Source organism: Rhinolophus sinicus, linkage group LG07, assembly GCF_036562045.2.
Source record: "Rhinolophus sinicus isolate RSC01 linkage group LG07, ASM3656204v1, whole genome shotgun sequence".
Classification (NCBI taxonomy): domain Eukaryota; kingdom Metazoa; phylum Chordata; class Mammalia; order Chiroptera; family Rhinolophidae; genus Rhinolophus; species Rhinolophus sinicus.
The window spans coordinates 30,522,914-30,543,311 of record NC_133757.1 but is presented as its reverse complement, the minus strand read 5'-3'; the positions used below and the strand labels follow the sequence as shown (position 1 = coordinate 30,543,311).

General features: G+C 39.7%; 1 protein-coding gene across 1 annotated transcript in view; it reads right to left on the bottom strand.

The window, feature by feature from the left end:
• Positions 1-335: 335 nt before the first annotated feature.
• The window catches only part of HTR7 (5-hydroxytryptamine receptor 7), an 81,035-nt gene continuing 60,972 nt past the window's right edge, over positions 336-20,398 (bottom strand). The window contains exons 2-3 of the mRNA XM_019739117.2: positions 9,425-10,183; positions 336-2,022 (exon numbers count right to left, since the gene is read on the bottom strand). Coding sequence (XP_019594676.2) covers positions 1,980-2,022; positions 9,425-10,183 — 802 coding nt within the window. The 3' untranslated portion in view covers positions 336-1,979. The remainder of the gene's footprint in view (positions 2,023-9,424; positions 10,184-20,398) is intronic.

Genomic DNA, 20,398 nt, shown 5'->3' with positions numbered 1-20,398 from the left:
ATGACACTTACTACACTATATGGAGAAATGTCTGCCTTGTACCTGAAGGCAAACTCCTTAAAAGTAAGAATTTGCTTTACCCCTCTTGGTTCCTTCGTTGTCCACAGTGCTGAATATAGCAGGAGTTCAATAAACGTTCATCAATCAGAAATGAATGCTCATTCTTAAAAAATTTACAAAACGGATGAATCCTCACAGTGAAATGCAATTAATTACAGAACTGTCTTGATTACCTGTTAGAATTTAGCAAATATATAAAGCTTGCCCTTCTGCCATTCTACATAGCCAACATTTATGACACCAGACCTTCAATTAAAAATCATTACTTACGTTGCTTTATTACAGCTATAAATAAACTTTATTTGATGTAAAGTAATAAAACATTTTCAAATTTAACAACATTTATCTGACCAGAATTAACCATTTAAATTATGAGTATAAGTATATACAGTCACTTTTGCAAATCTGCGGTTCAGGAATTTGTACAAGCTTTGTCTCAAAGGACAGGCCCACCTCCCCTTTCAGGAAAGGCAGACCCTTCCCTGTATCTGATAAGAAGCAATGTCAGCGAAAGTTGGAAAAAATCCATAATCCACATTGGAATTCCACGTTATCCTGTGAGGGAACAGCTACATTTATGGTAGGAAAATAGTATTCTCTTTCAGTTCTCTTTTATCAAATGAAGGTTTGCGTTCATTTTTTCCCCCTTAGAGGTACTCTTCTTTTCTCATCTCCTGTCTTCCTGTCTCCTTAGCTCATAACATTACACAGTTCAACTGAAAAAAAAAAAAAATGCTGTCCTCTTCTGTTTCCTCGTCTGCCCTAATGCCTACCACTTTGGGGAGGGAGAGGGGAGGAGAACAGAATTGCCCAGGCACACATTTGATTTAAGATACAGAGAACACAACAATGAGTCTTCCAGAAGGAACAGAATGGTATTCGGGAGTGTTTACCAAGAGTGGCCCAGGTGACCTCCGGTTCACACAATTCAGTTGAACACAGTGCTACTCAACAAGAACTGACGTACTGATGCTTCACCTCCAGAAGTATCGCCTTTCATGGAAAGCCCACTATTCCCCTACTTCCTCCCCCAGACACACAGTAATGAGCCAGCCTGTGCGCCCACTGCACCCGGGGGGAATGAGAGTCCGTTTAGTGCCGACACCCACGTTAGCCTACAGAGCAGGAAGGTGGCACTCACTCTTCATCCTGGTAGAAATCCTCAGGGAAGGAATCTCTCTCACGTCTCAGGACTGCTTGGAAGAAGTGTGAGCCCAGGAAAAGCTTTATTCCAGTTTTATGATCGTCTCCATCCTGAGATCTGTTCCTGAGTTATACCATAACAGTAAGTGAGTTAACAAAGAAAGTACGTTGGTGGGAAAGTCACAGGGACCCTGCAGAAAAGCCAAACTGTTTGACAGAAGCTTAAAACAGACACTGCTCTGGGAAATCATTTGTATGAGCTGATGGCGGGATTCTGTTTTCTAACACAGACATGCAACATATTCAACACTATGCTGACTGCAGTTAGCTTAGAAAAACACCCTTCTGTCCTACAACAAAAGAAATTCTGCCTCATGAACGATTCCTGGATATTCACCACAATGCCTAGACTTGGAAGCATGGGAAGCGCACACTGGAACTCACTGCCACTTGCATGGACTTGGACATACGCAAAGCACCAGAAACGGTTTGCTTTCTGGCATTCAGCCCTGTTCGACTGCTTACAGCTGAGCTGATCTGGCTGTCTTTAACTGAGGGCTATTTTCAATTGCACACAATAGCACTGATCCACAGGAAAAAAAGGAGGTCACCATCTCCCTCATAATATACTTTGTACAAGAGGTCACCCTGCTTGTCACATCTGAGCCCTCCCAAGAAAGGACAGAAGCCACGTTCCATAGTTTCAGCAAATGATTTCCTTCTGTCGCCAACTCTGTCTTGCCTTGTTTTTGTTGTCTCCACGATTTCGCTTTTGATCATGAATCATGACTTTTTTTTCTACAGTAGTCAGAGTTTTGTCTATAAAGAGAGAGAAAGAAGACAAAAAAATGCTTTAGCAGAACCATAAATGTTGAGTGTTTTGAGGTGGGTGGATTTAATTTTGACAGCATTTAGTAATTTGAATCATTTGTGGCTCCTAAGGGGTTACGAGCATCTCTAAAGGGAAAGAAAAAGGGCTGTGACTTTTTTCGTAGATTTTGTAACTTTTACAAGTTGCCAGGGCCTTCATTTATTTGCAAATCAGCCCCAGATACCCCATTTAGAAATTCGCTTGTATAAATACAGCTGTAGCCAAAAATGGCTCCACTCTCAAAAATCCTTGCAAACTACTACTGCACTTGCCCTCCTTGAAAAGAATAATGGTGACTACTAATGACAAATGGTCTCTCCTGGAAACCTTGAGGTTGCATTATAGTAAGCCATGTGCGCAGAGACCAGGAAACACCACCACCCACACTTCCTTCCTCCCAGATTCACAGAAGTAGCATGAGTCATGGGTGGAGTCATGGGTGAAGTCTTGACCAACGGCTGAGACCAACGGAAGAGCCTTTTTCTCCCTGGTGTAGAGCACCTTCCATCTACCATGTTTCCCTAAAAATAGACTGGGTCTTATATTAATTTTTGCTCTAAAAAATGCATTAGAGCTTCTGTTCAAGGAATGTCATCCTGAAAAATCATGCTAGGGCTTATTTTCCGGTTAGGTCTTATTTTCGTGGAAAGACAGTAGATCCACACTCCCCTAACTCTGTACCTTCACAGGACTCAACTTACCAAACCACGGTACATGCTTATACTTGACAGCTAGGTCTATGAGGTTCCAGGGCCTGCCACTACACCCCCAGCCTCTGCCTCCCCATCCCATTGAAAGTGCCCCCTCATTTGGCTACGAAGACTCCAAAAACAGGTTTTCCCGATAACAGGATCGGTTTCTCCACCAGACACCATCTCTCGCTTTGTCCCTCACCTCACACAATGACGCCTGAGGCCACGTCTCAGCTCAGGTCCACGGCTCCAGGCTCCTGGGTATCTGAGAGCAGGTTCTGAAAACGGGTTGTGTCGCCGACAGCGCTCCACACTAATTCCTAGCAGGGGCCCTGCCTCTTCTCAGCACAGAGGAGACCGTACTTCATCTGCAGCTCTCAGCAGCCCAGGCACTGTACTGAATCCCTCAGGCCTCGAGCCACAGGGCCACCTCGGACGTCTCCCTTTCCTCACCACCCACCTGCTAGTCAACTTCCAAACGTCCAGACATCCTTGGCCTCTTTCCAAGTCTCGATGCCACCCTCCAGGGTGGGCCTTCCTGACAGGAAACCTTACTTTCACATTGGTCTCCTAACCCATCTCCCTTCTCCCGCTGTGAACCCTTATTTACACTGCAGTCCTGGTCTCACTCCGGCTCAAAGGCCTTCATCTCTCCTCCCACCCACACAGCCACCTGGCCCTCTGTGATGACCCCCACTCAACCCAGCTTCCAAGTTCTGCTGGAGACATGCCCCAGGTTCCTTACCTACCGCATCCAAACCTGTGTGCTGCCGTCCATACTCTCACCTTTGCTTTGACAAACCCCAACCCCACCTCCGTCCCTCACATCCCTTATTAAAATTCTACTCTTTATTCAAGACCCACCCCAATGATCACCTCCTTCATGATGTCCACCACAGATATTTTCTTCCTGAGACATCCCCCCAAGGCTTATTTTTCTTCTATACCCATCTGTACTGCTTGATTTTACTTTGTGCTATGTGTATTTACTCTCTACTTAGAAAACAAAAACAATTTTTTTTTTGAAAACTCACGAGAGGTTAATTGCCTGTCATTTAACGAGATGTCACAAAATTAAAATATAGAGAACTGTAAAGCATGAAGTAAAAAAGCTATTATTATTACGCATTGATTATTTAATAAAAATAAAGTGCAAATTCCGGCTAGTTAAGGATGAGGAAAATACTACTGTGGGGGGGAAATCATCGATGAAATAGCAAACTTTTTGGTATATTTCTGTCTTTAAGGCAACATCCCACCACAGAAACCTAAAGTTTCAGGGGCCTTGATACTTCTTCCCAGTTCCTACTGGGACCCATTTCGTTTGATTTTTCTAATCACTGGTTTCCATAAAGAAAAGGTAGAATGTCCCTGAACTCCAAAGCTTCAGCACAAACCCTGGAGCAGCATGTTGACAGAATTCACGGCAGGAACCCAAGGTTACTCCGCTATGATTAACCACTGTGATCGACAGGGATCATAAGAGGCTCTTGGAAGAGAAAGACAATACATCACCAAAGAGAAGAAGGGAGCGGGAAAGGAAGAGCTACTTCAAAACAATTTCATGAAAGTCTTTTATATGGAAGTAGTTTAGAAACTGCTTTTCAATATTGCTCACAATATGGTGTCAAAGAACGAAAGTCATCAAAATATGACATTTAATAGCAATTTAGGCAATTCAAAAAAAAATCCATAAAGTCAACAAAAAGGAAAAAAAATCCCTGCTTATATCACATTTGATTTTATATTATCGGTATTTGAATACTTGTGAAAAGAGGACAAAGGTTAAAGATAGTGGATTAAAATTACCAGTGAAGTAGTCATGGCCTTTGCCCTCTAGTCCTTCCGTATCCCAGGGAAGATTCCTAAGCACCTGCTAGACACCTGAGCCTCTTGCTGATAAAGAAAATGGGAAGAAGTGGGTAAATATTTGGAAGTAGCAATACACAGTCTAGTAGACTGTTTATACAGGAAGAAAACTATGATGCAGGAGAAAAACACTAGAGCCAAGAATGCAGTTGGGGGGAAAGAAAAAGAGACTAGAACCTAAGCATCCAGAGTGGGAGAACAGGGCTGGTGAGATTCGCAGGAAGAGCGCTTTGTGTCTAGGATGGCCCAAGAAATATGAGCATCGGAGAGATGGGTGGGGAACAAAGGCTTCTATGAAGGTTTGCTGTGAGCAATGGGTTGGACACCATGTCATTTTTTTAGAGACTCCAGTCGAGTTACGAGTTGTTTGGGGTTACCCAACTCGTGTTTACTTAAATGTAACTGTGCAAAGTGTGAACTGTGTGTGGTATTTTGGTCACTAGTCTTTTACTAGCTACCACCAGACCACATCTACTGCCATCTCGGCCCACTGGACCATGCGATTCCAGAGGCAAGAACTGTCACTTATTCATCTTTCCATCCCTGGCCATGCCTGGCACCGTGCCTTGTACATAGTAGGCCCTCAAATGTTTCTGGAGAAAACTAGCCATTGAAGACAGTCTACGTCCAGCCTCCAACTTCTGATTCGTCCCACATGGTGCCACTGAATCAGTCTTCATCGCTTCAATAATTCCATTCTCCTATTTGCAGAGAATCAATGGATTACTACTGTCCACACTAGCGTTTCTCAACTTTAGCATTATAGACATTTTGGGCCAGGTAATTCTTTTGTGGGGAGCTGTCTGTGTATTACAGGGCATTTAGCAGCATCCCCAGCTTCTTCCCACTATATGCCAGTAGGTACTCCCCTCCCCCAGCTGTAATAACCAAAAACATTTCCAGACTTGTCAAATGTTCCTTGGGGGCAAAATCACCCCTGGTTGAGAACAACTTGTCTACACTAAAATCTCAAATTCTTGAGGCTGGAATAGAAGACCCTTCATAATTTAATTTTATTCTACCTTTCCATTGTGATATCCAAATCTTCCCCCACCCAATACTTAGCTTCAGCCAGACTCTCCGTTGCATAAGGGTGCCTCTACGTGAAATGTCCCCTTCACCTGGAGAACCATTTCTACACTCCTTTCGTTACAAATGCTTTGACCACCTTCACAGACATATCCTTCAGGAAGTCTTCCTGGATCGGGTGAGGGTAAGCTCCGAATTACTTTCCTCTCCTTTGAATCGTAGAGCCTTTCCTGTCTTCCCCTTCCATTTGCTCTCATTACAAAAAGGGTGAATGTGCATATGTGTGTGTTTGTGTACGGTCTGTCCATTAGGAATATGTGCACTAGGACAGAAAAGGCAGCGTGCATTTTCTGCATCCTCCTCAATGATGGCACAGTTATGAACAAGAATTTAAAAAGGCGTCTTCCCACATTGGAACTGACTGGAAAGCTTCCTGGTATAGAATGTTTTAAATATCACCTATTGCAACTCTCTCTTAGAAATTTCTTAAAAGTTAATGGGTATTTAGGCCAATCATCTGAAATGATTTTAATATTCTATAATTTTAAGTACAATCAATAACTATAAATTCAAACACAGAGAGATGTAATGACGGGACAGTCATTTTCTTAGACCAGAGGATAGCAAACATGACCTGTAGGCCAAATCCAGCTGTCCACCTGTTTTTGTAAACAAAGTCTTACGTACTCATTTGGTGATTGCTTTCTCACTACTAAGACAGAGTGAGGAGTTTCAATAGAGACCTACAGCCATCAACGCCTGAAGTATTTACTATCTGGCCCTTCACAGCTTAACAGTTTGCTGTCTTAGACTAACCGGAAAACAATACCCAAGTGTCCACACTAGCTAAAGACACAGAGGTAAATATCCTTGTAAGCTACGTTAGCTGATTTACTTTTATAAAAGACACAGTAGCACGGAAGTTAAACGCACTTCTCAACACACAGATTTCCTGGGTCAAATCCAGCTCTATCACTCTCTATATGTATGACTTTGGGAAAATTATTTGAGCTCCCAAGCCCTTGTTTTGTCATCTTCAGAACAGAGATGAAGAAAACCAACTTCTCATAGTTTTAAGGATTAAGTGATATAATTCACATGAAGTCTCAGCATAGTGCCCGAGAGTGAATCTTCAATACATGGGGCATATTATTATTTTAAACTGGAGAACCTATTTGTGTGACATTTGAACATTTTGTATTTTGTGAACTATCTGAATTGTGTGAAATATTATCTAAAAAAATCAATAAAATTACTCTCCAGTTCTGTGACTGTATAGGAGGCGTACAAAACAGGGGTGTTCTCTAGTTCAAGATCTCCTTTGTTCCTTCCTAGTTTCTACACTGGCTGCTTAACTGGACTCTCTGCCATGAGACTTTCTATTTTAACTGCCCTTCCCACTGCTGCCAGACAGACTTTCCTCAACCCACGTCTCAGCATGTTACTCCTGAGAACCGAAACCAACATGCTCTCCTGTTCCTGTGCTAAACAGCTCTGGGACTAGGCAGAATCATCCAGCTATTTATCCCAGGAAATAGTTGCTTCCAAAAGAAGACTCCACACCAACAGTACAGCTTACTTTGCAAGACTAATAGTTTGCTTGCTAATCCTGGTTTTAAGGCCCTCACTGAGCTGCGCCCACCAATCCGAAGCTACTATATCATAAACACTGCCCAGTCCTCTCCAGCTCCCCACCCTCACGTCACCCAGCACAAGCCCTAAAACTCTATGAATATACTTTCCTTACTTCCTCCATCTGAGAAACTACCAAAACTCTGTCAAGAAGGTGTCCTGCCACACACCACTAAGTCTAACAAACTTAACTTACTTCTACTAACAGATTTTTGTAATGGTCTTTTTAGACAGCTGATGGCTACAATTCCCAGCCAGCTCAAAAACATTCCATAGTTCTTCACTGACTACAGACTGAAATCATTGGACAAATACAGTTGCACTGGGGTAATTTGTACATCTACCACTTAGGGGCTATGTGACCTTAGGTAAGTTACTTTATGTCCCTGAGCTTCAGTTATTCTTCAGAAAATTGGGGATGCTAGAAGCACCTAACATTGCAAGTAGAATGGTGTATAACATGTGAAAGGTGTTTAATAATTGTTAGCCATTATCACTTTTATTTATCATCTATTGTGTGCCAGTCACTGTACTAGATCTGTAAATAGAAATCTAACTAAGACACAGCTCCTTCTCTGAAGGAACTTACAATCTGGTGAGCAAACACTAGTGGTCAATTCAGTAACAATCTTATAGTCCTGGAAAGATCTCTGGGGATACAGGTTTGCCATAGTGCATATTCTAGAAGCAAAAATTGTATTCTTCAAAAAAAATTGTTTTTAACATTTTTATTTGAACACTTTCATTATGTACAAAAGAGGATAGCTAACAGATGTAAAAATGAATACCTGTGAAGCTACACCCAGGTTCAAGAACTAGCATTATCTGTAGTCCCACAACTTGGAGTTCCCAGGCCAAAAAACAATCTCTGGTTTCCCTCATCCCTGCTAGGGGATGTTTCTGCCTGCTTCATTCTAGTGAAGTTAGCGAACAGGATGAGTTCCTAGAAGTGTTCAGAGCCATTTGGGGGAGTAGCCTACATTTGGAGCCTCTGGAGTCTATTGTAATCCCTGAGGGTACTTTGGTGCTCTCCTTGAGCAGGGCTGTTCCCAAGATACCTGGGAGCACAGAGGTGACCTTGCCACCTTTATTACACACAAAGGAGTCTAATGCATGAAAACAAGATAGAAGTAAGATTCAGATGATGTGGAATCTAGACCTAGCTACTGGTGCCACGAGCTTACAGGGCCATCTCACTTCTGTCAAATGAAGGGTCTGGCTGGACAAGATGACTGGGAAGGTCCCTGTCAGCTACAGTGGTCCATGGTTCTCTGGTCCATTCCCTCCTGCCAGGTGTAGTGAAGAGGACTGCCGTCTCCTCTCACATGCCCAACACTAATGGGCTCTCTCTCACCAGCACCTTCCATCTTCTCATTCCAGTGTCTTTCCCCTCAGCTTTCCATCACGACGATGTCTCCTCTACCTCAAATTTAAAGCAAAATCTTCATCTGACCTGCTAACAACTCTAATTACTATACTGTCTCCTACCTTCTTTACAATGTTAAAGTCATTACAGTGGGTTACATGGGAAGGGTCCATTTCCTTACCACCACTGGCCCTTTGCACTCTTTTTTCAGATCCCAACACCCTATTGCAACTGCTTCCTGGAAAGTCATTAATGCCTCCTAGACAAACTCAACAACTCTCTACCAGTTCTCAACTCCTAAGAAAGCAGGCAGCACTTCCTAAAAGCTCTGTAGCTTCCAATCTGTGTGAACTGCTTTCTTTATCAGTAAGGGTTGAGGCCATCAAAAAAAGTTTTACTGGATGTAAGAGTAATAGCAACGAAAATTATAATGTTACAGTAATTAGAAATATACGGACATCATTTGGATGTTATTAATGGAGAAAGGATGGGAAACATCATTTTCTTTGTCGTCAAGCGTATTAACTGCAGCTCATCGGCACATCAGTCTCGGCTTCCAAACCAACTAAGTACCTATCTTTGGCTTTCAGAATGCTGTTGGGTAGAGGACTGGAATCCATAGAATTCTAAATTCAAGTCTAATATGCTTAGTAGAATATAAGGCAGCTACAAATGCAGGAAGCTTTCTGAGACATGTTTCATTCAAGACGTTCTAGAGAACAGTTGGGGGGATGAAAGGAAAATAGTGATAAATGACCTTACAGCACAAGCTCGGGCCTGTCTGGCCTCTCGGCAAGCTTCAGGGCCTCATGCATGCCTGCAGCCGAGAGCTTCCGGTTGATATTCCGGTACTGGCACTGGAGCAGGCTGCGATAGGTGGTCCTCAGGTCCCGGTTGAAGAAGGCATATATAAAAGGGTTAATGAGAGAGTTTGCATAGCCCAGCCACAGAAATGTCCTCTCCACCCACAGCGGGATACAGCTGCAGGCAGTGCCACAGATGAAGGGTCTGGCTGTGGAGAGGAGGAAAAACGGCAGCCAGCACACGGTGAAGGCCCCGACAATGATCCCCAAGGTGGTGGCCGCTTTCTGTTCCCTCTTAAAGATGGAGATGTTTTTTCTTTCGTGTTTGAGGAGTCTCGAAAGGTTGGCACACTCCTCCACCTCCTTCTGGAGCTTCACCATGCCGTTCAGGGAGATGATGCTGTCCGGCTCCTGCAGGCGTGGGAAGCCAGGGAACTTGTGTTTGGCAGCGCTCTTCCTGGCGGCCTTGTAAATCTGGTAGTACATGAAAAGCATGACGGACATGGGGATATAAAATGCCACTGCGGTGGAATAAATCGTGTAGCCAAAATCCTGGCTGATCAGGCACACCTTGTCGTCATTTACATTCTGAGCCCATCCAAAGAGTGGGGGTAAAGTGATGGAGGCAGAAAGAAGCCAGACGGAGAGGATCATTTTTGCCATGCATTTTCCATTCTGCCGCACAGGATACGTCAGTGGCCTCGTGATCCCAAGGTACCTAGGGGAGAAATGGAAATAGAACGTGTGACTACAGTGATCACAACTCATCAACTAGCAAGTACCTCCAGCTACGTGCTAGCCTTTATACCTAGTAGCTCCATTCCTCACAATAGCCCTTCTAGGTAGGCATCATTATTCCCATTTTTCAGAAAGGTAAACCAAGGCTCTGAGAAGTTACTTATTGTATTCCTGGTCACACAATTAGCTAGAGGTGCTACCAGGATTCAGTAAGAGCACTGTGCCTGTAATACTAGTTCATGCTCTTTTCACACCGGGTAACTTCTCACATTGCATGTAGTCAATGAACTGAAGATTAAACATCCGCCCTCCTATGACCACTGCCACCGAAATGAGCCAGGAACAAAATGTGAAGCCTGATGTGGGATGTTGTGACACATCCTCACCAATTAACTAAGGTCTACCACAGTCTGATATTACACACCCACTGATCTGCTCAGCTGTCTTAATTCAGTTCAGCTTTTAACTCATTTTAATGGCTCTGCATTGCAGTGAAAGCACTTCTTTAAGATCACAGAGATTTGTGAGATATTTAGGAAACCCTCTGGTTTTGGAATAGACAATAGCAAGTGACCCTTGTTTTACCCCCAGAAGATTCTCACACGAGAGTAATGTCGGAGAAACACTCTCTCCTCTCTTGAGAAGGCTCACAAGAAAGGGTACAGGTCTAAAAAATATTAGGTAAACACATTTTTTCTGTGCTTAGTTCTATATAGAGAATAAACATTTCTCCGTCTGTTATCAAGGATTTATAATGCAAAAGAGACTCAGCAAACAGAAAACATACAGTAAGACATTTGCCAAATGCTTGTCATTTTCAGTTTTCCAAATCTGTTTTCTCCTCTGTATTTAATGGTCTTGGCTTTTATTTTGGGGAGGATGCAAAGAGCACTTGAGAAGTTAAGGTAAAAGCTGGTCATTTTGTTGTTTTTATACTTCATGTATGTATATAAAAGATACACTCTTGAAACATGAAAAGGAAAGGTACAGAGAGTCCCCAATTTACCAACAGGTTATTTTCTGAAAGTCTGTCAGCTAGTAGGTTGAAATTTTGAAAATAATTATTTTTGTGCTAGAAATAGCCTCATGTCTTATGCTTAAATCGTCCCCAAAAGTCAAAAACCATGCCTTCACCATGAAAATTAGCATCATTGCAAACTTACAAGGTATAACTGAAATACAGTAAAAAGGAATAAGCCAGATTGGATTATTAATCAAGATTATTTATTCATTCCTTCAACAAACATTAATAGAGCTCCTTCTAGATGCCAGGTGCTATTTTAAATGCTGGGGATATGGCAGCGAATAAAACACACAAAACTCTTGAATGCAGGCACGGGAAAATCATGTCCGGGTTGAACAAGAAGACAGCCTCATGGTAATGCTGAAAGGACTCCTGATCCCGTCCAAGGATGCCTGTTCTTCGCTTCCCAACCTCTGCTTTCCCTTTGCCTCGATAATACTGACCCACAAGCACCATCCTTAGGCTTATCAGCTGTAACTCGGATTATGTTTTGGCTCCCCAATAGAATGATGAGAAAGAGAGAGGTTTTCCTGAGAACGCAAGAGTAAGAGCTGAAAAGGAAGAGAAAAGAGAAAAGGAGGTCAGAAGGAGGGAGGAAGGGAGGAAGAGGAAAGAGAGAGGGAAAGTGAAAAGAGAAAGCAAGAGAAGGATAATGTGAAGTAGCCTTTGCCTTATGTGGCATTTTCTAAAATTGTCTGAGTTTTTAGCTATGGGAGGAAATTTTTAAGGGAAAAAAAAAGAAAGTACCACGGAAACCCCTGAAAAAAGGTGTTCAAATTGACTGGAAGACCACACTTAAGCTGATCCCTGCCCCAACACTGAATGCAGATGGTTCACTAAGGGAAAAACAAAAGTCTCCCTTTCTTTGCTTTGGTTCAGGAGCTCTCTCTCTAGCCGGAAGTCCTTTGCAGACCTCTCCTTTTGGACCTAGTCCTTAACTGTCTATCAGCTCCTGTAGATGTAGACATTGGCTCCTTCCTTGTTTCCCAGCTCACCGAGGCCAAATTTGTTAGGACTGGGACTTCGATTATCTTCTCTTTTGCTGTAGCCACAGGCATAAGCTGGCTTATTCCCAAACCAGGATCTGGCCTCCAAGATACCAACCCAGGCTGCAGGTCCAACAGGAAAAGATTTGTTCATACAGTTCCCCAGGTAGCCACCAGATGGCAATGTCAGACCATCTTACACCTACTGAACTAGGGGGTCAGGATGGTGGGTAGTTATTATAGAACAGGTGTTTGTTGGAAGGAGGAAATAGGATTACTCACGACAAGAAAACAAGTTACATTTCATTTGTGAAGTTATACCAAAAAAAAATTAGCCGGTCTAAAATTCATAACCTGGTGAACTCTATTTTTGAAGAAATCAGTTCAGTTCTCCCTTCCATCCTTCACGTTTTCCTTACTCAAATATTATCATCAGGCTTAATTAAATCCAGCCTTTCTCCAGTTCACATGAATAATATAGAATTCATAAAGATTAATCCTGAGAGATGAATTAATTGAGATTAAGGACATCTCAGAATATTAAATAATCTCATAAGAACAGCATGGTTCATTCTAACATACTTAGTCTGACTTATATTACATTTCAGTGATGTGGGATTGGCCCATATTTGGTCCTTTCTGAATGTACAGATTATATTCCATAAACTTCTATTTTATGCCAAGTTCTCTAATGATCTCAAGTCATATTCTCCAGTAAGGGAGCTATATCTGCTTCTTCAGTCTCCTGGGTACCTCTTAATGAGTGAAGGCTAAAGTCAACCAAGAGACGATTAGAAAAAATGAGTGCTTATTAAAGTGTCTGGAAATAAAATAAATAAACAAAACTCAATAGTTTTTTTTAAAAAATTAACAATTAGAAAATATTATAAAAGTAAATAATTCTATGCACAACAAAAATCAAAAAATTAAAATATCTAGAAAAATCTATTAAAATGGCTAAGCTTATAGGAAGCAAACATAAAATGCTACTGAAAGACCTAAGAGAATGCTTGGACCCATGGGGGAAATACTTTTTTTAAAATAAGAAAACCTGGTATTATAAAAGTGCCAATTTTTCCTTAATTAATCTAGAAATATTGTATAACTCCAGTTGAAAACCCAGGAAGGATGTTGGTTAGTGTGATCAAGTGATTTTTAATTTCATCAAGTAAATATGCAAAAATAGACAGAAAACCTGAAAAAGAAAAAAATTAAGGGATACTTATCCTATAAATAGTAAAACGCCACAGGAAAAAAAATCTCAATAAGAATTATCCAGAAATAGACAGATCAATAGAATAGAACAGATCCAAATATATCAGGAAATTTAATGTAAGAAAATGAGTCATTTTAAATCAGTAATAAAAGAGACATTCATGAAGCCTAACAACTGGCTAGCAATTAGGATAAAAATAAAACTGGCTTATCTTTCTTCCTACTCAAAAATAAATGCCATACTATCAGACAGAGAAATTAAGAAAACAATCCCATTTACAATTGCATCAGAAAGAATAATACACCTAGCAATAAATTTAAACAGGAAGTAAAAGATCTGTACTCTGAAAACTATTGACTGATAGAAGAAATTAAGGAGGACACAAATAAATGAAAGGATATACCATGCTCATAAATTAGAAGAATTAATTAAAATGTTCATACTATCCAAAGCAATCTACAGATTCAATGCAAATCCTATTAAAATGTCAATGGCATTTTTCACAGAACTAGAGCATATAATCCTCACATTTATATGGAGTCACAAAAGACTCCAAATAGCCAAAGCAATCTTGAGAAAGAAGAACAAAGTTAGAGGTATCACACTCCCTGATTTCAAACTATACTACAAAGCTATACTAATCAAAATAATATGTTACTGGCACAAAAACAGAAACATATGTAGATCAATGGAATAGAATAGAGAGCCCAGAAACAAACCCTCACTTACTTATATGGTCAATTAATTAATCTATGACAAAAGAGGCAAGAATATACAATGAGAAAAAGACAGTCTCTTCAATAAATGGTGCTGGGGAAACTGGACAGATACATGCACAAAAATAAAACTAGGCCACTTTCTTACACCATACACAAAAATAAACTCACAATGGATTAAAGACGTAAAGGTAAGACGTGAAACCATAAAACTCCTATAAGAAAACATAGGCAGTAAACTCTTTGACATCAGTCTTAGCAATTTTTTTTGGATATGTCTCTTCAGGCAAACAAAGGCAACCAAAGCAAAAATAAACAAATGGGACTAACTCAAACTAAAATTTTTGCACAGTGAAGGAAACCATCAACAAGACAAAAAGGCAACCAACAGAATGGGAGAAGATATTTGCAAATGATATATCCAAAGAGCAAACTTATGGTTGCCAGAGGGAGGGAGGTGGGGGAATGAGTGGAAATAAGGAAGGGAATTAAGAAGTACAAACTTCCAGTTATAAAGTAAGTCATGGGGATGTAATGTATAGCATAGGGATTATAATCAATAATATCGAAATAAGTATGTACCATGACATATGGTTATTAGACTTATTATGGTGATCATTACATAAGGTATGTAAATATTGAAACTAATGTAATATTGTACGTCGACTATGATTAAAAAGAAATTTAAAAAAAAAAAGAAAAAAATGCTAAGAATTGGAAAGAGGTGATGCAAGGGCCCTGTGATAGAGTTAGAGTTTGGAATAAAAAGTTTAGTGTAAAAAAATAATAAATCGATCCCAGGCGGATCAAAGATTACCATGTAAAAACATTAAAACCTAAAATTATTTTCAGGAAATATGGGTATTTATGCAATCCTGAAAGGACAAAGGTCTTTCTTAACCATGATACAAAAGCCTAAAACTATATAATGACATAGTGATACATTTTTGACAAAAATTTTATACACAAAAACAAAAAATAAATGGCATTTACTTTAAAAATCACTATTTACAGAGTTAAAAGTCAAATGACAAATGTGGAGTCCAAATAACAATATCCCAATATTGAAAGGACTCCTTTCAATAAAAACAACTATCCCACAGGTCAATAAAAAACAACTATCCCAATAAAAATACTGAAGCAATTAATCAAAGAAGAAATAAGGATAGCCAATAAGCACTTAGAAATATGTACAACTTCACTAACAATCAAAGAGATGCAAATTTTTAAATAATGACATACTTTTCGGTCATTTGTCAATGTTTAAGAAATCCAATATAAGGGAGGTGTGGGGGGAAAAAGCACTCTATCATCCTGCTGGTGAGAGAGTCAAATCAGGTAACAGGACTAGAGGGCAGTTTGGCAATTAATACACATTTACCTTCAGGCTGAGCAATCAAGACTTCTAGAAATTTGTCTTGAGAATATAAACATACAGGTGCAAAATGATTCACGTGCAAGGATGTTAACTAAACACATAAGCGAGGGGAAAAAAGATCCAATCTTAATATCTATCAATAGGATATCAGTTTAAAAATATGTGTCATGTAACCTATGATGTATATATCTATTTACTGATACGAAAACCAAAACAACAAACAAGTGGACAGAAAATAATGCCTAGCCGTAAAACACAAGTAATAGTGTCATATATTAATATTTTTAATGTAAAACTAGGTGTTTGTATGAGTGTGTGTGTGTGTGTGTGTGTGTGTGTGTGTGTGTGTGTAGCGGGTGGACTGAGATGTCTAAAAAAATATAATATCTACCAGAATATTAATAGCAATTTTATGAGTTGTAGAGATTTTACTAGTTTAAAACTTTTTCTTTGTACTTTTTTATGCTTGTTAAAAAAACTGTGAGTACATAAAACATGAAAAAAAAACACATCATTTTCATTCTAAGAACAAAATCAAAGATTTCAGAGGAGTCTGTGATTCCTAAGTCATGTAAGTGATTTTGGCAATAGAGACAATCTGGTTCATAAAATGTATAAAAAGCTGATAATTAAATCTTAGATTGTTTTATTTGATTAGCTTTTCAAAAGTGTTTTATTATATTCATAAATTCATACAAATGAAACAAAACTAATTGGCATTTAAAAATCCCATAATTACTACATTAAGTAATACTGGTATTCAGGGAAGTATTTGTCCAAATTGTACATTCATTCTCCCAAATCTTGCAGAGTATAAATCTTACCTTGGAGGGACAGGGAAAAAAGCAGCCTAGATTGATTCTGAATATTCCCTGTTATGCATGGTTAATATTTATCACACTAACATTTTATGTTCACTGTTAATTAGGAAGTGGGGTGCATAGAAAGCCTTCAGAATTTAACTTTAAAATGCACACAAATGTTAAAATACAGTGAGTCTCAGACAAAGGCACCAATGTATTATATAATTGAGAAATGTATGCAACTCACATTAGGAGTTCCATTAAAGAAGGGGTTTGGAGGAAAAGGATTAGGGAGTTATAATCTATATAGAGAGGGATTAGAAAGCAAATTAACTCCACTGCCTGTCACCCCAATACACTTTAATTTAAAAAAAAAGAAATGATAGATAATGGTTCTTTAATTAAATGACTTCCCCTGAGTTGTGTTGCTATAGAATAATTGAAGGCGTAAAAGAAAGTAGGTAGAATTATTCTGAAATGCACTGCATTTGGAGTGTTAGGCTTAAAAAAAGGTTTGTATGCTTAGCATTCCTCTCATGGGAGACCTCCTCCCTCACAGTAGGTGAAACCCATTGGCATCTCCAGCCTACATCACTGGTTCTCAAAGTTGTCAGATTATCACCGAGAAGCTTTTGAAACATATAAATTCCTGGGCCACCATCCACAGATTTTTTTTTTTCAAGAAGGTATGTAGACCCAGGGCTTTGTATTTAGGACTGACTGTTCTAGTTCTTGATCCCATGTACTGCCATTAGAATAGCCTTCTCTTATAGAATTACAAAAACTTTATACTTATTGTATAAGGACCTTAGCTTTACTTTACCTACATCCTAATGGTTTGCCTCCAGTTTGGCCTAACAAAATATCATGACTCATGTTTACATTATCTTAGGTATTTGTTCTATCTCCCAGTACTGTGCCAAATACAATTGAGGTAAAGCATGGTTTTTATGTCTTAAATTATACATTTTTTAAAAATGCATAATACACAACAGGGTTTTGTAAACCTTTTTGACAATAAGAATAAGTATTTCTCACAATAAGAAATATATTTTCCACAGTCACTCAGTAAAAACACTTGTATTTATGTATATACATAAGAAATAGAGGCCTACAAATGTATGTACATATATAAGTACATAGATACAGATATGCTTATATTTACGCATATATGAAATTGAAAAAACAGTTTCACAATACTAAGACCATTATAACTTGAATTCACTCTCTCCTATTATATGCTATTCTACTTTAGATTTTTTTAAATGCCGGTTTTCTAGAGGGTATTATGCTAAGTGAAATAAGTCAGAGAAAGACAAATACCATATGATTTCACTTATATGTGGAATCTAAAAAACAAAATAAATGAACAAACAAAACAGAAACAAACTCGTAGACATAGAAAACAAACTGATGGTTGCCAGGTGAGAGGGTTGTGGAGAACTGGGTAAAAAAAAAAAAAAAAAAAGAAAAAAAAAAGAAGGGATTAAGAAGTACCAATTCGCAGTTACAAATAGTCACAGGGATGTAAAGTACAGCATAGAAAATTTAGTCGATAATATTGTAATAACTATGTATGGTGTCAGCAAAGGGTTACTACACTTATCAGGGTGATGACTTTGTAAGTTATATAAATGTCTAACCACTATGCAGTACACCTGAAACTAACACTAAATGTCAACTGTAATTGAAAACTATTTTAAAGCATTTTTTTAAATGTTGGTCTTAATGCACTAAATTGATTTCATAACCCAAAGCCTGGAAATAGGATTTCATATAAGTGCAATGGAGAAACATAAAGCAGGGGAGGGGCATAGAGAGTAGAGGCTGGGGTTCGGAGCAAGTTGCACTATAGATTTGCACTGTGATCAGGACCTCAAAGCCCTTTCATCTCTACCTTTCACAGTAGGTGTTTAGACCTCAGTTTTTCCTTAAACCTTGAAATTGGCTTGTGTCTTTAGGTTGTAGATCTCCACTATCTCAAGCAATAGATTTCTACCCACGTCTTATTCGACAGAACCCAAACCATCCCCCGCAAGGGCACAAAAAGCACTGACTTTGGGCCTATGATTCTTCACTCCTCTACGGCCTCACTTCTAATTCTCTACCTCTCTCTCTCTCACTTTTCAAGTTTACAGGTTTATTCTGGTCCACCTATAGATATACTCGTATGGAAGACTTTCACTCAAATCCCTACCTAACGGACACTTAAAAAAACATAGCCGACTTCCTTCCATCAGAACCCCATTTTAAAGAAAGGAATTGGCAAATTAGGCAGCAACTTGAGTTGATCCAATAGGAGAGTAAGAGGACGGTGATACAAAACATCTGAGAAAGGAAGCAAGACTAGAGGGTGGTTATACCCTACATACAACAGAGCACAGGGGCTTTGAGTAGGTGTTTGTAGAGTTTATTGGTATGAGACCTGGCTGGACTGGAATTGGTGAAGTGGCAGTATGAATGAAAAAAAGAAGACAGAAGCAAAAGATACTGTTGAAACAGAATAGACAGAACTTGGAAGTGGTTTAGCAAGGATGAGGGAAAGGGACAAATACAAAGGAAGAGTTGAAGAAAACTCATCAATGTTTTCAAGCCAAGGTGACTGGGAAGAGGGTGGGCTATTCTCTGAAACACGCAGTGCTCAGTCACTGCAATCCACCTTCCACCCCCAAGAGGCCTCTGGGACAGATCTTGTTGGGGTCACTGATGACCTCTACATTCAGTGAACAGTTCTCCATCCTCATACTTAATAGGTCTGCAGCTCTCGGTCTGCATTCACTGCCTCCTTTTTGAAACTCTTTCCTTGGTTCAATATCACCAGTCTCTGGGTTTTCCCACCCCTCTGCCCACTCTTGCTGGTCTTCTTCGCTGCCTTATCCTCCACTATGGGGCCTTTATGTTTTGCAATTCTTTAAGGCTGGCTCCTCACCCCATTTTTCTTCTAACTCTATATTCCCTGGTTGTTCACATCCATTATCAGTGCTTCAAAAACCTCTATTGGCTGATGATCCCAAAATCTGAATCTCCAGCCCAGATTTCCCCATGAAGCTCAGACCCACAAATCCAACTACCCACTTCACGTCTCTATTTGATATCTCTACAGCATCTAACTCACTCCTTCCTTCAACACCTTCTACAGGTCTGGCACCATCTCAGTATGTCCGAACACATCATCATCTCCACAAACTGAGTCTCCTTCTATTTCCTCAACTCAGTGAATCCACCTAAGGGTGGGGTCCAGAAAACTGGGAGTCATCCATGACTCCTCTTTCTCATTCATCATTCCCTTCCCAGTTATTAACTCAGTCCTGTCTATGGACTTCTGCAATGTCTCTAAAAACTTTCAACTTCTCTGTCTCCATAGCCACTACTCTAGAATCAATCTCTCTCCATGAGTACTGCAATGGCCTCTCAATTGGCCCTCCACATCTATTCTTCTTCTTCCTAATCCATTCTCCTCATGCATCCAGGGTGATCTTTTATTTTTTTTTTTAATTTTTAAATGAGAATTTATTTCATTGAACCAGTAATATCTTCACATATTTAACATTTAAAATATAATACAGTGTATACTGACAAGTCTTGCATCAAATCCTGTTCCCACCCTCATCACCCACCTCTTGTATGTATCACTTCTATTAGAATCCTGTGTACTCCTCCAGCTTTTCTTGTACAAACGCAAGCAAATGGGAGTAGACGTTCCTAGCTTCCACTTTCTTATACATAAGACAACTATTTTGCACATAGCTTTTTTTCACTGAACAATATGTCCTCGAGATACTTTCACACTGGTGCATCGAGAGTTCCCTCATGCTTTTTTAGAGCGGCATAGCATTCCGTTGTAGGGCTGTGCCATCATTTATTTATCCAGTAATAAATAAATAAATAAGATAAGTAAATTTAAATAATATCTACAACATTCTTACACTCCTATATACCAATCAAGGACTTAAAGAAATCCAGACAGAGGTCATCAAAATGGCGTGAGGTGAGCCTCTGTAAAGCTACCCTGGAATTTACAACTAATCGAACAACAATAACTCCACTAAGGACTCCCTGCACAGCAGACAGG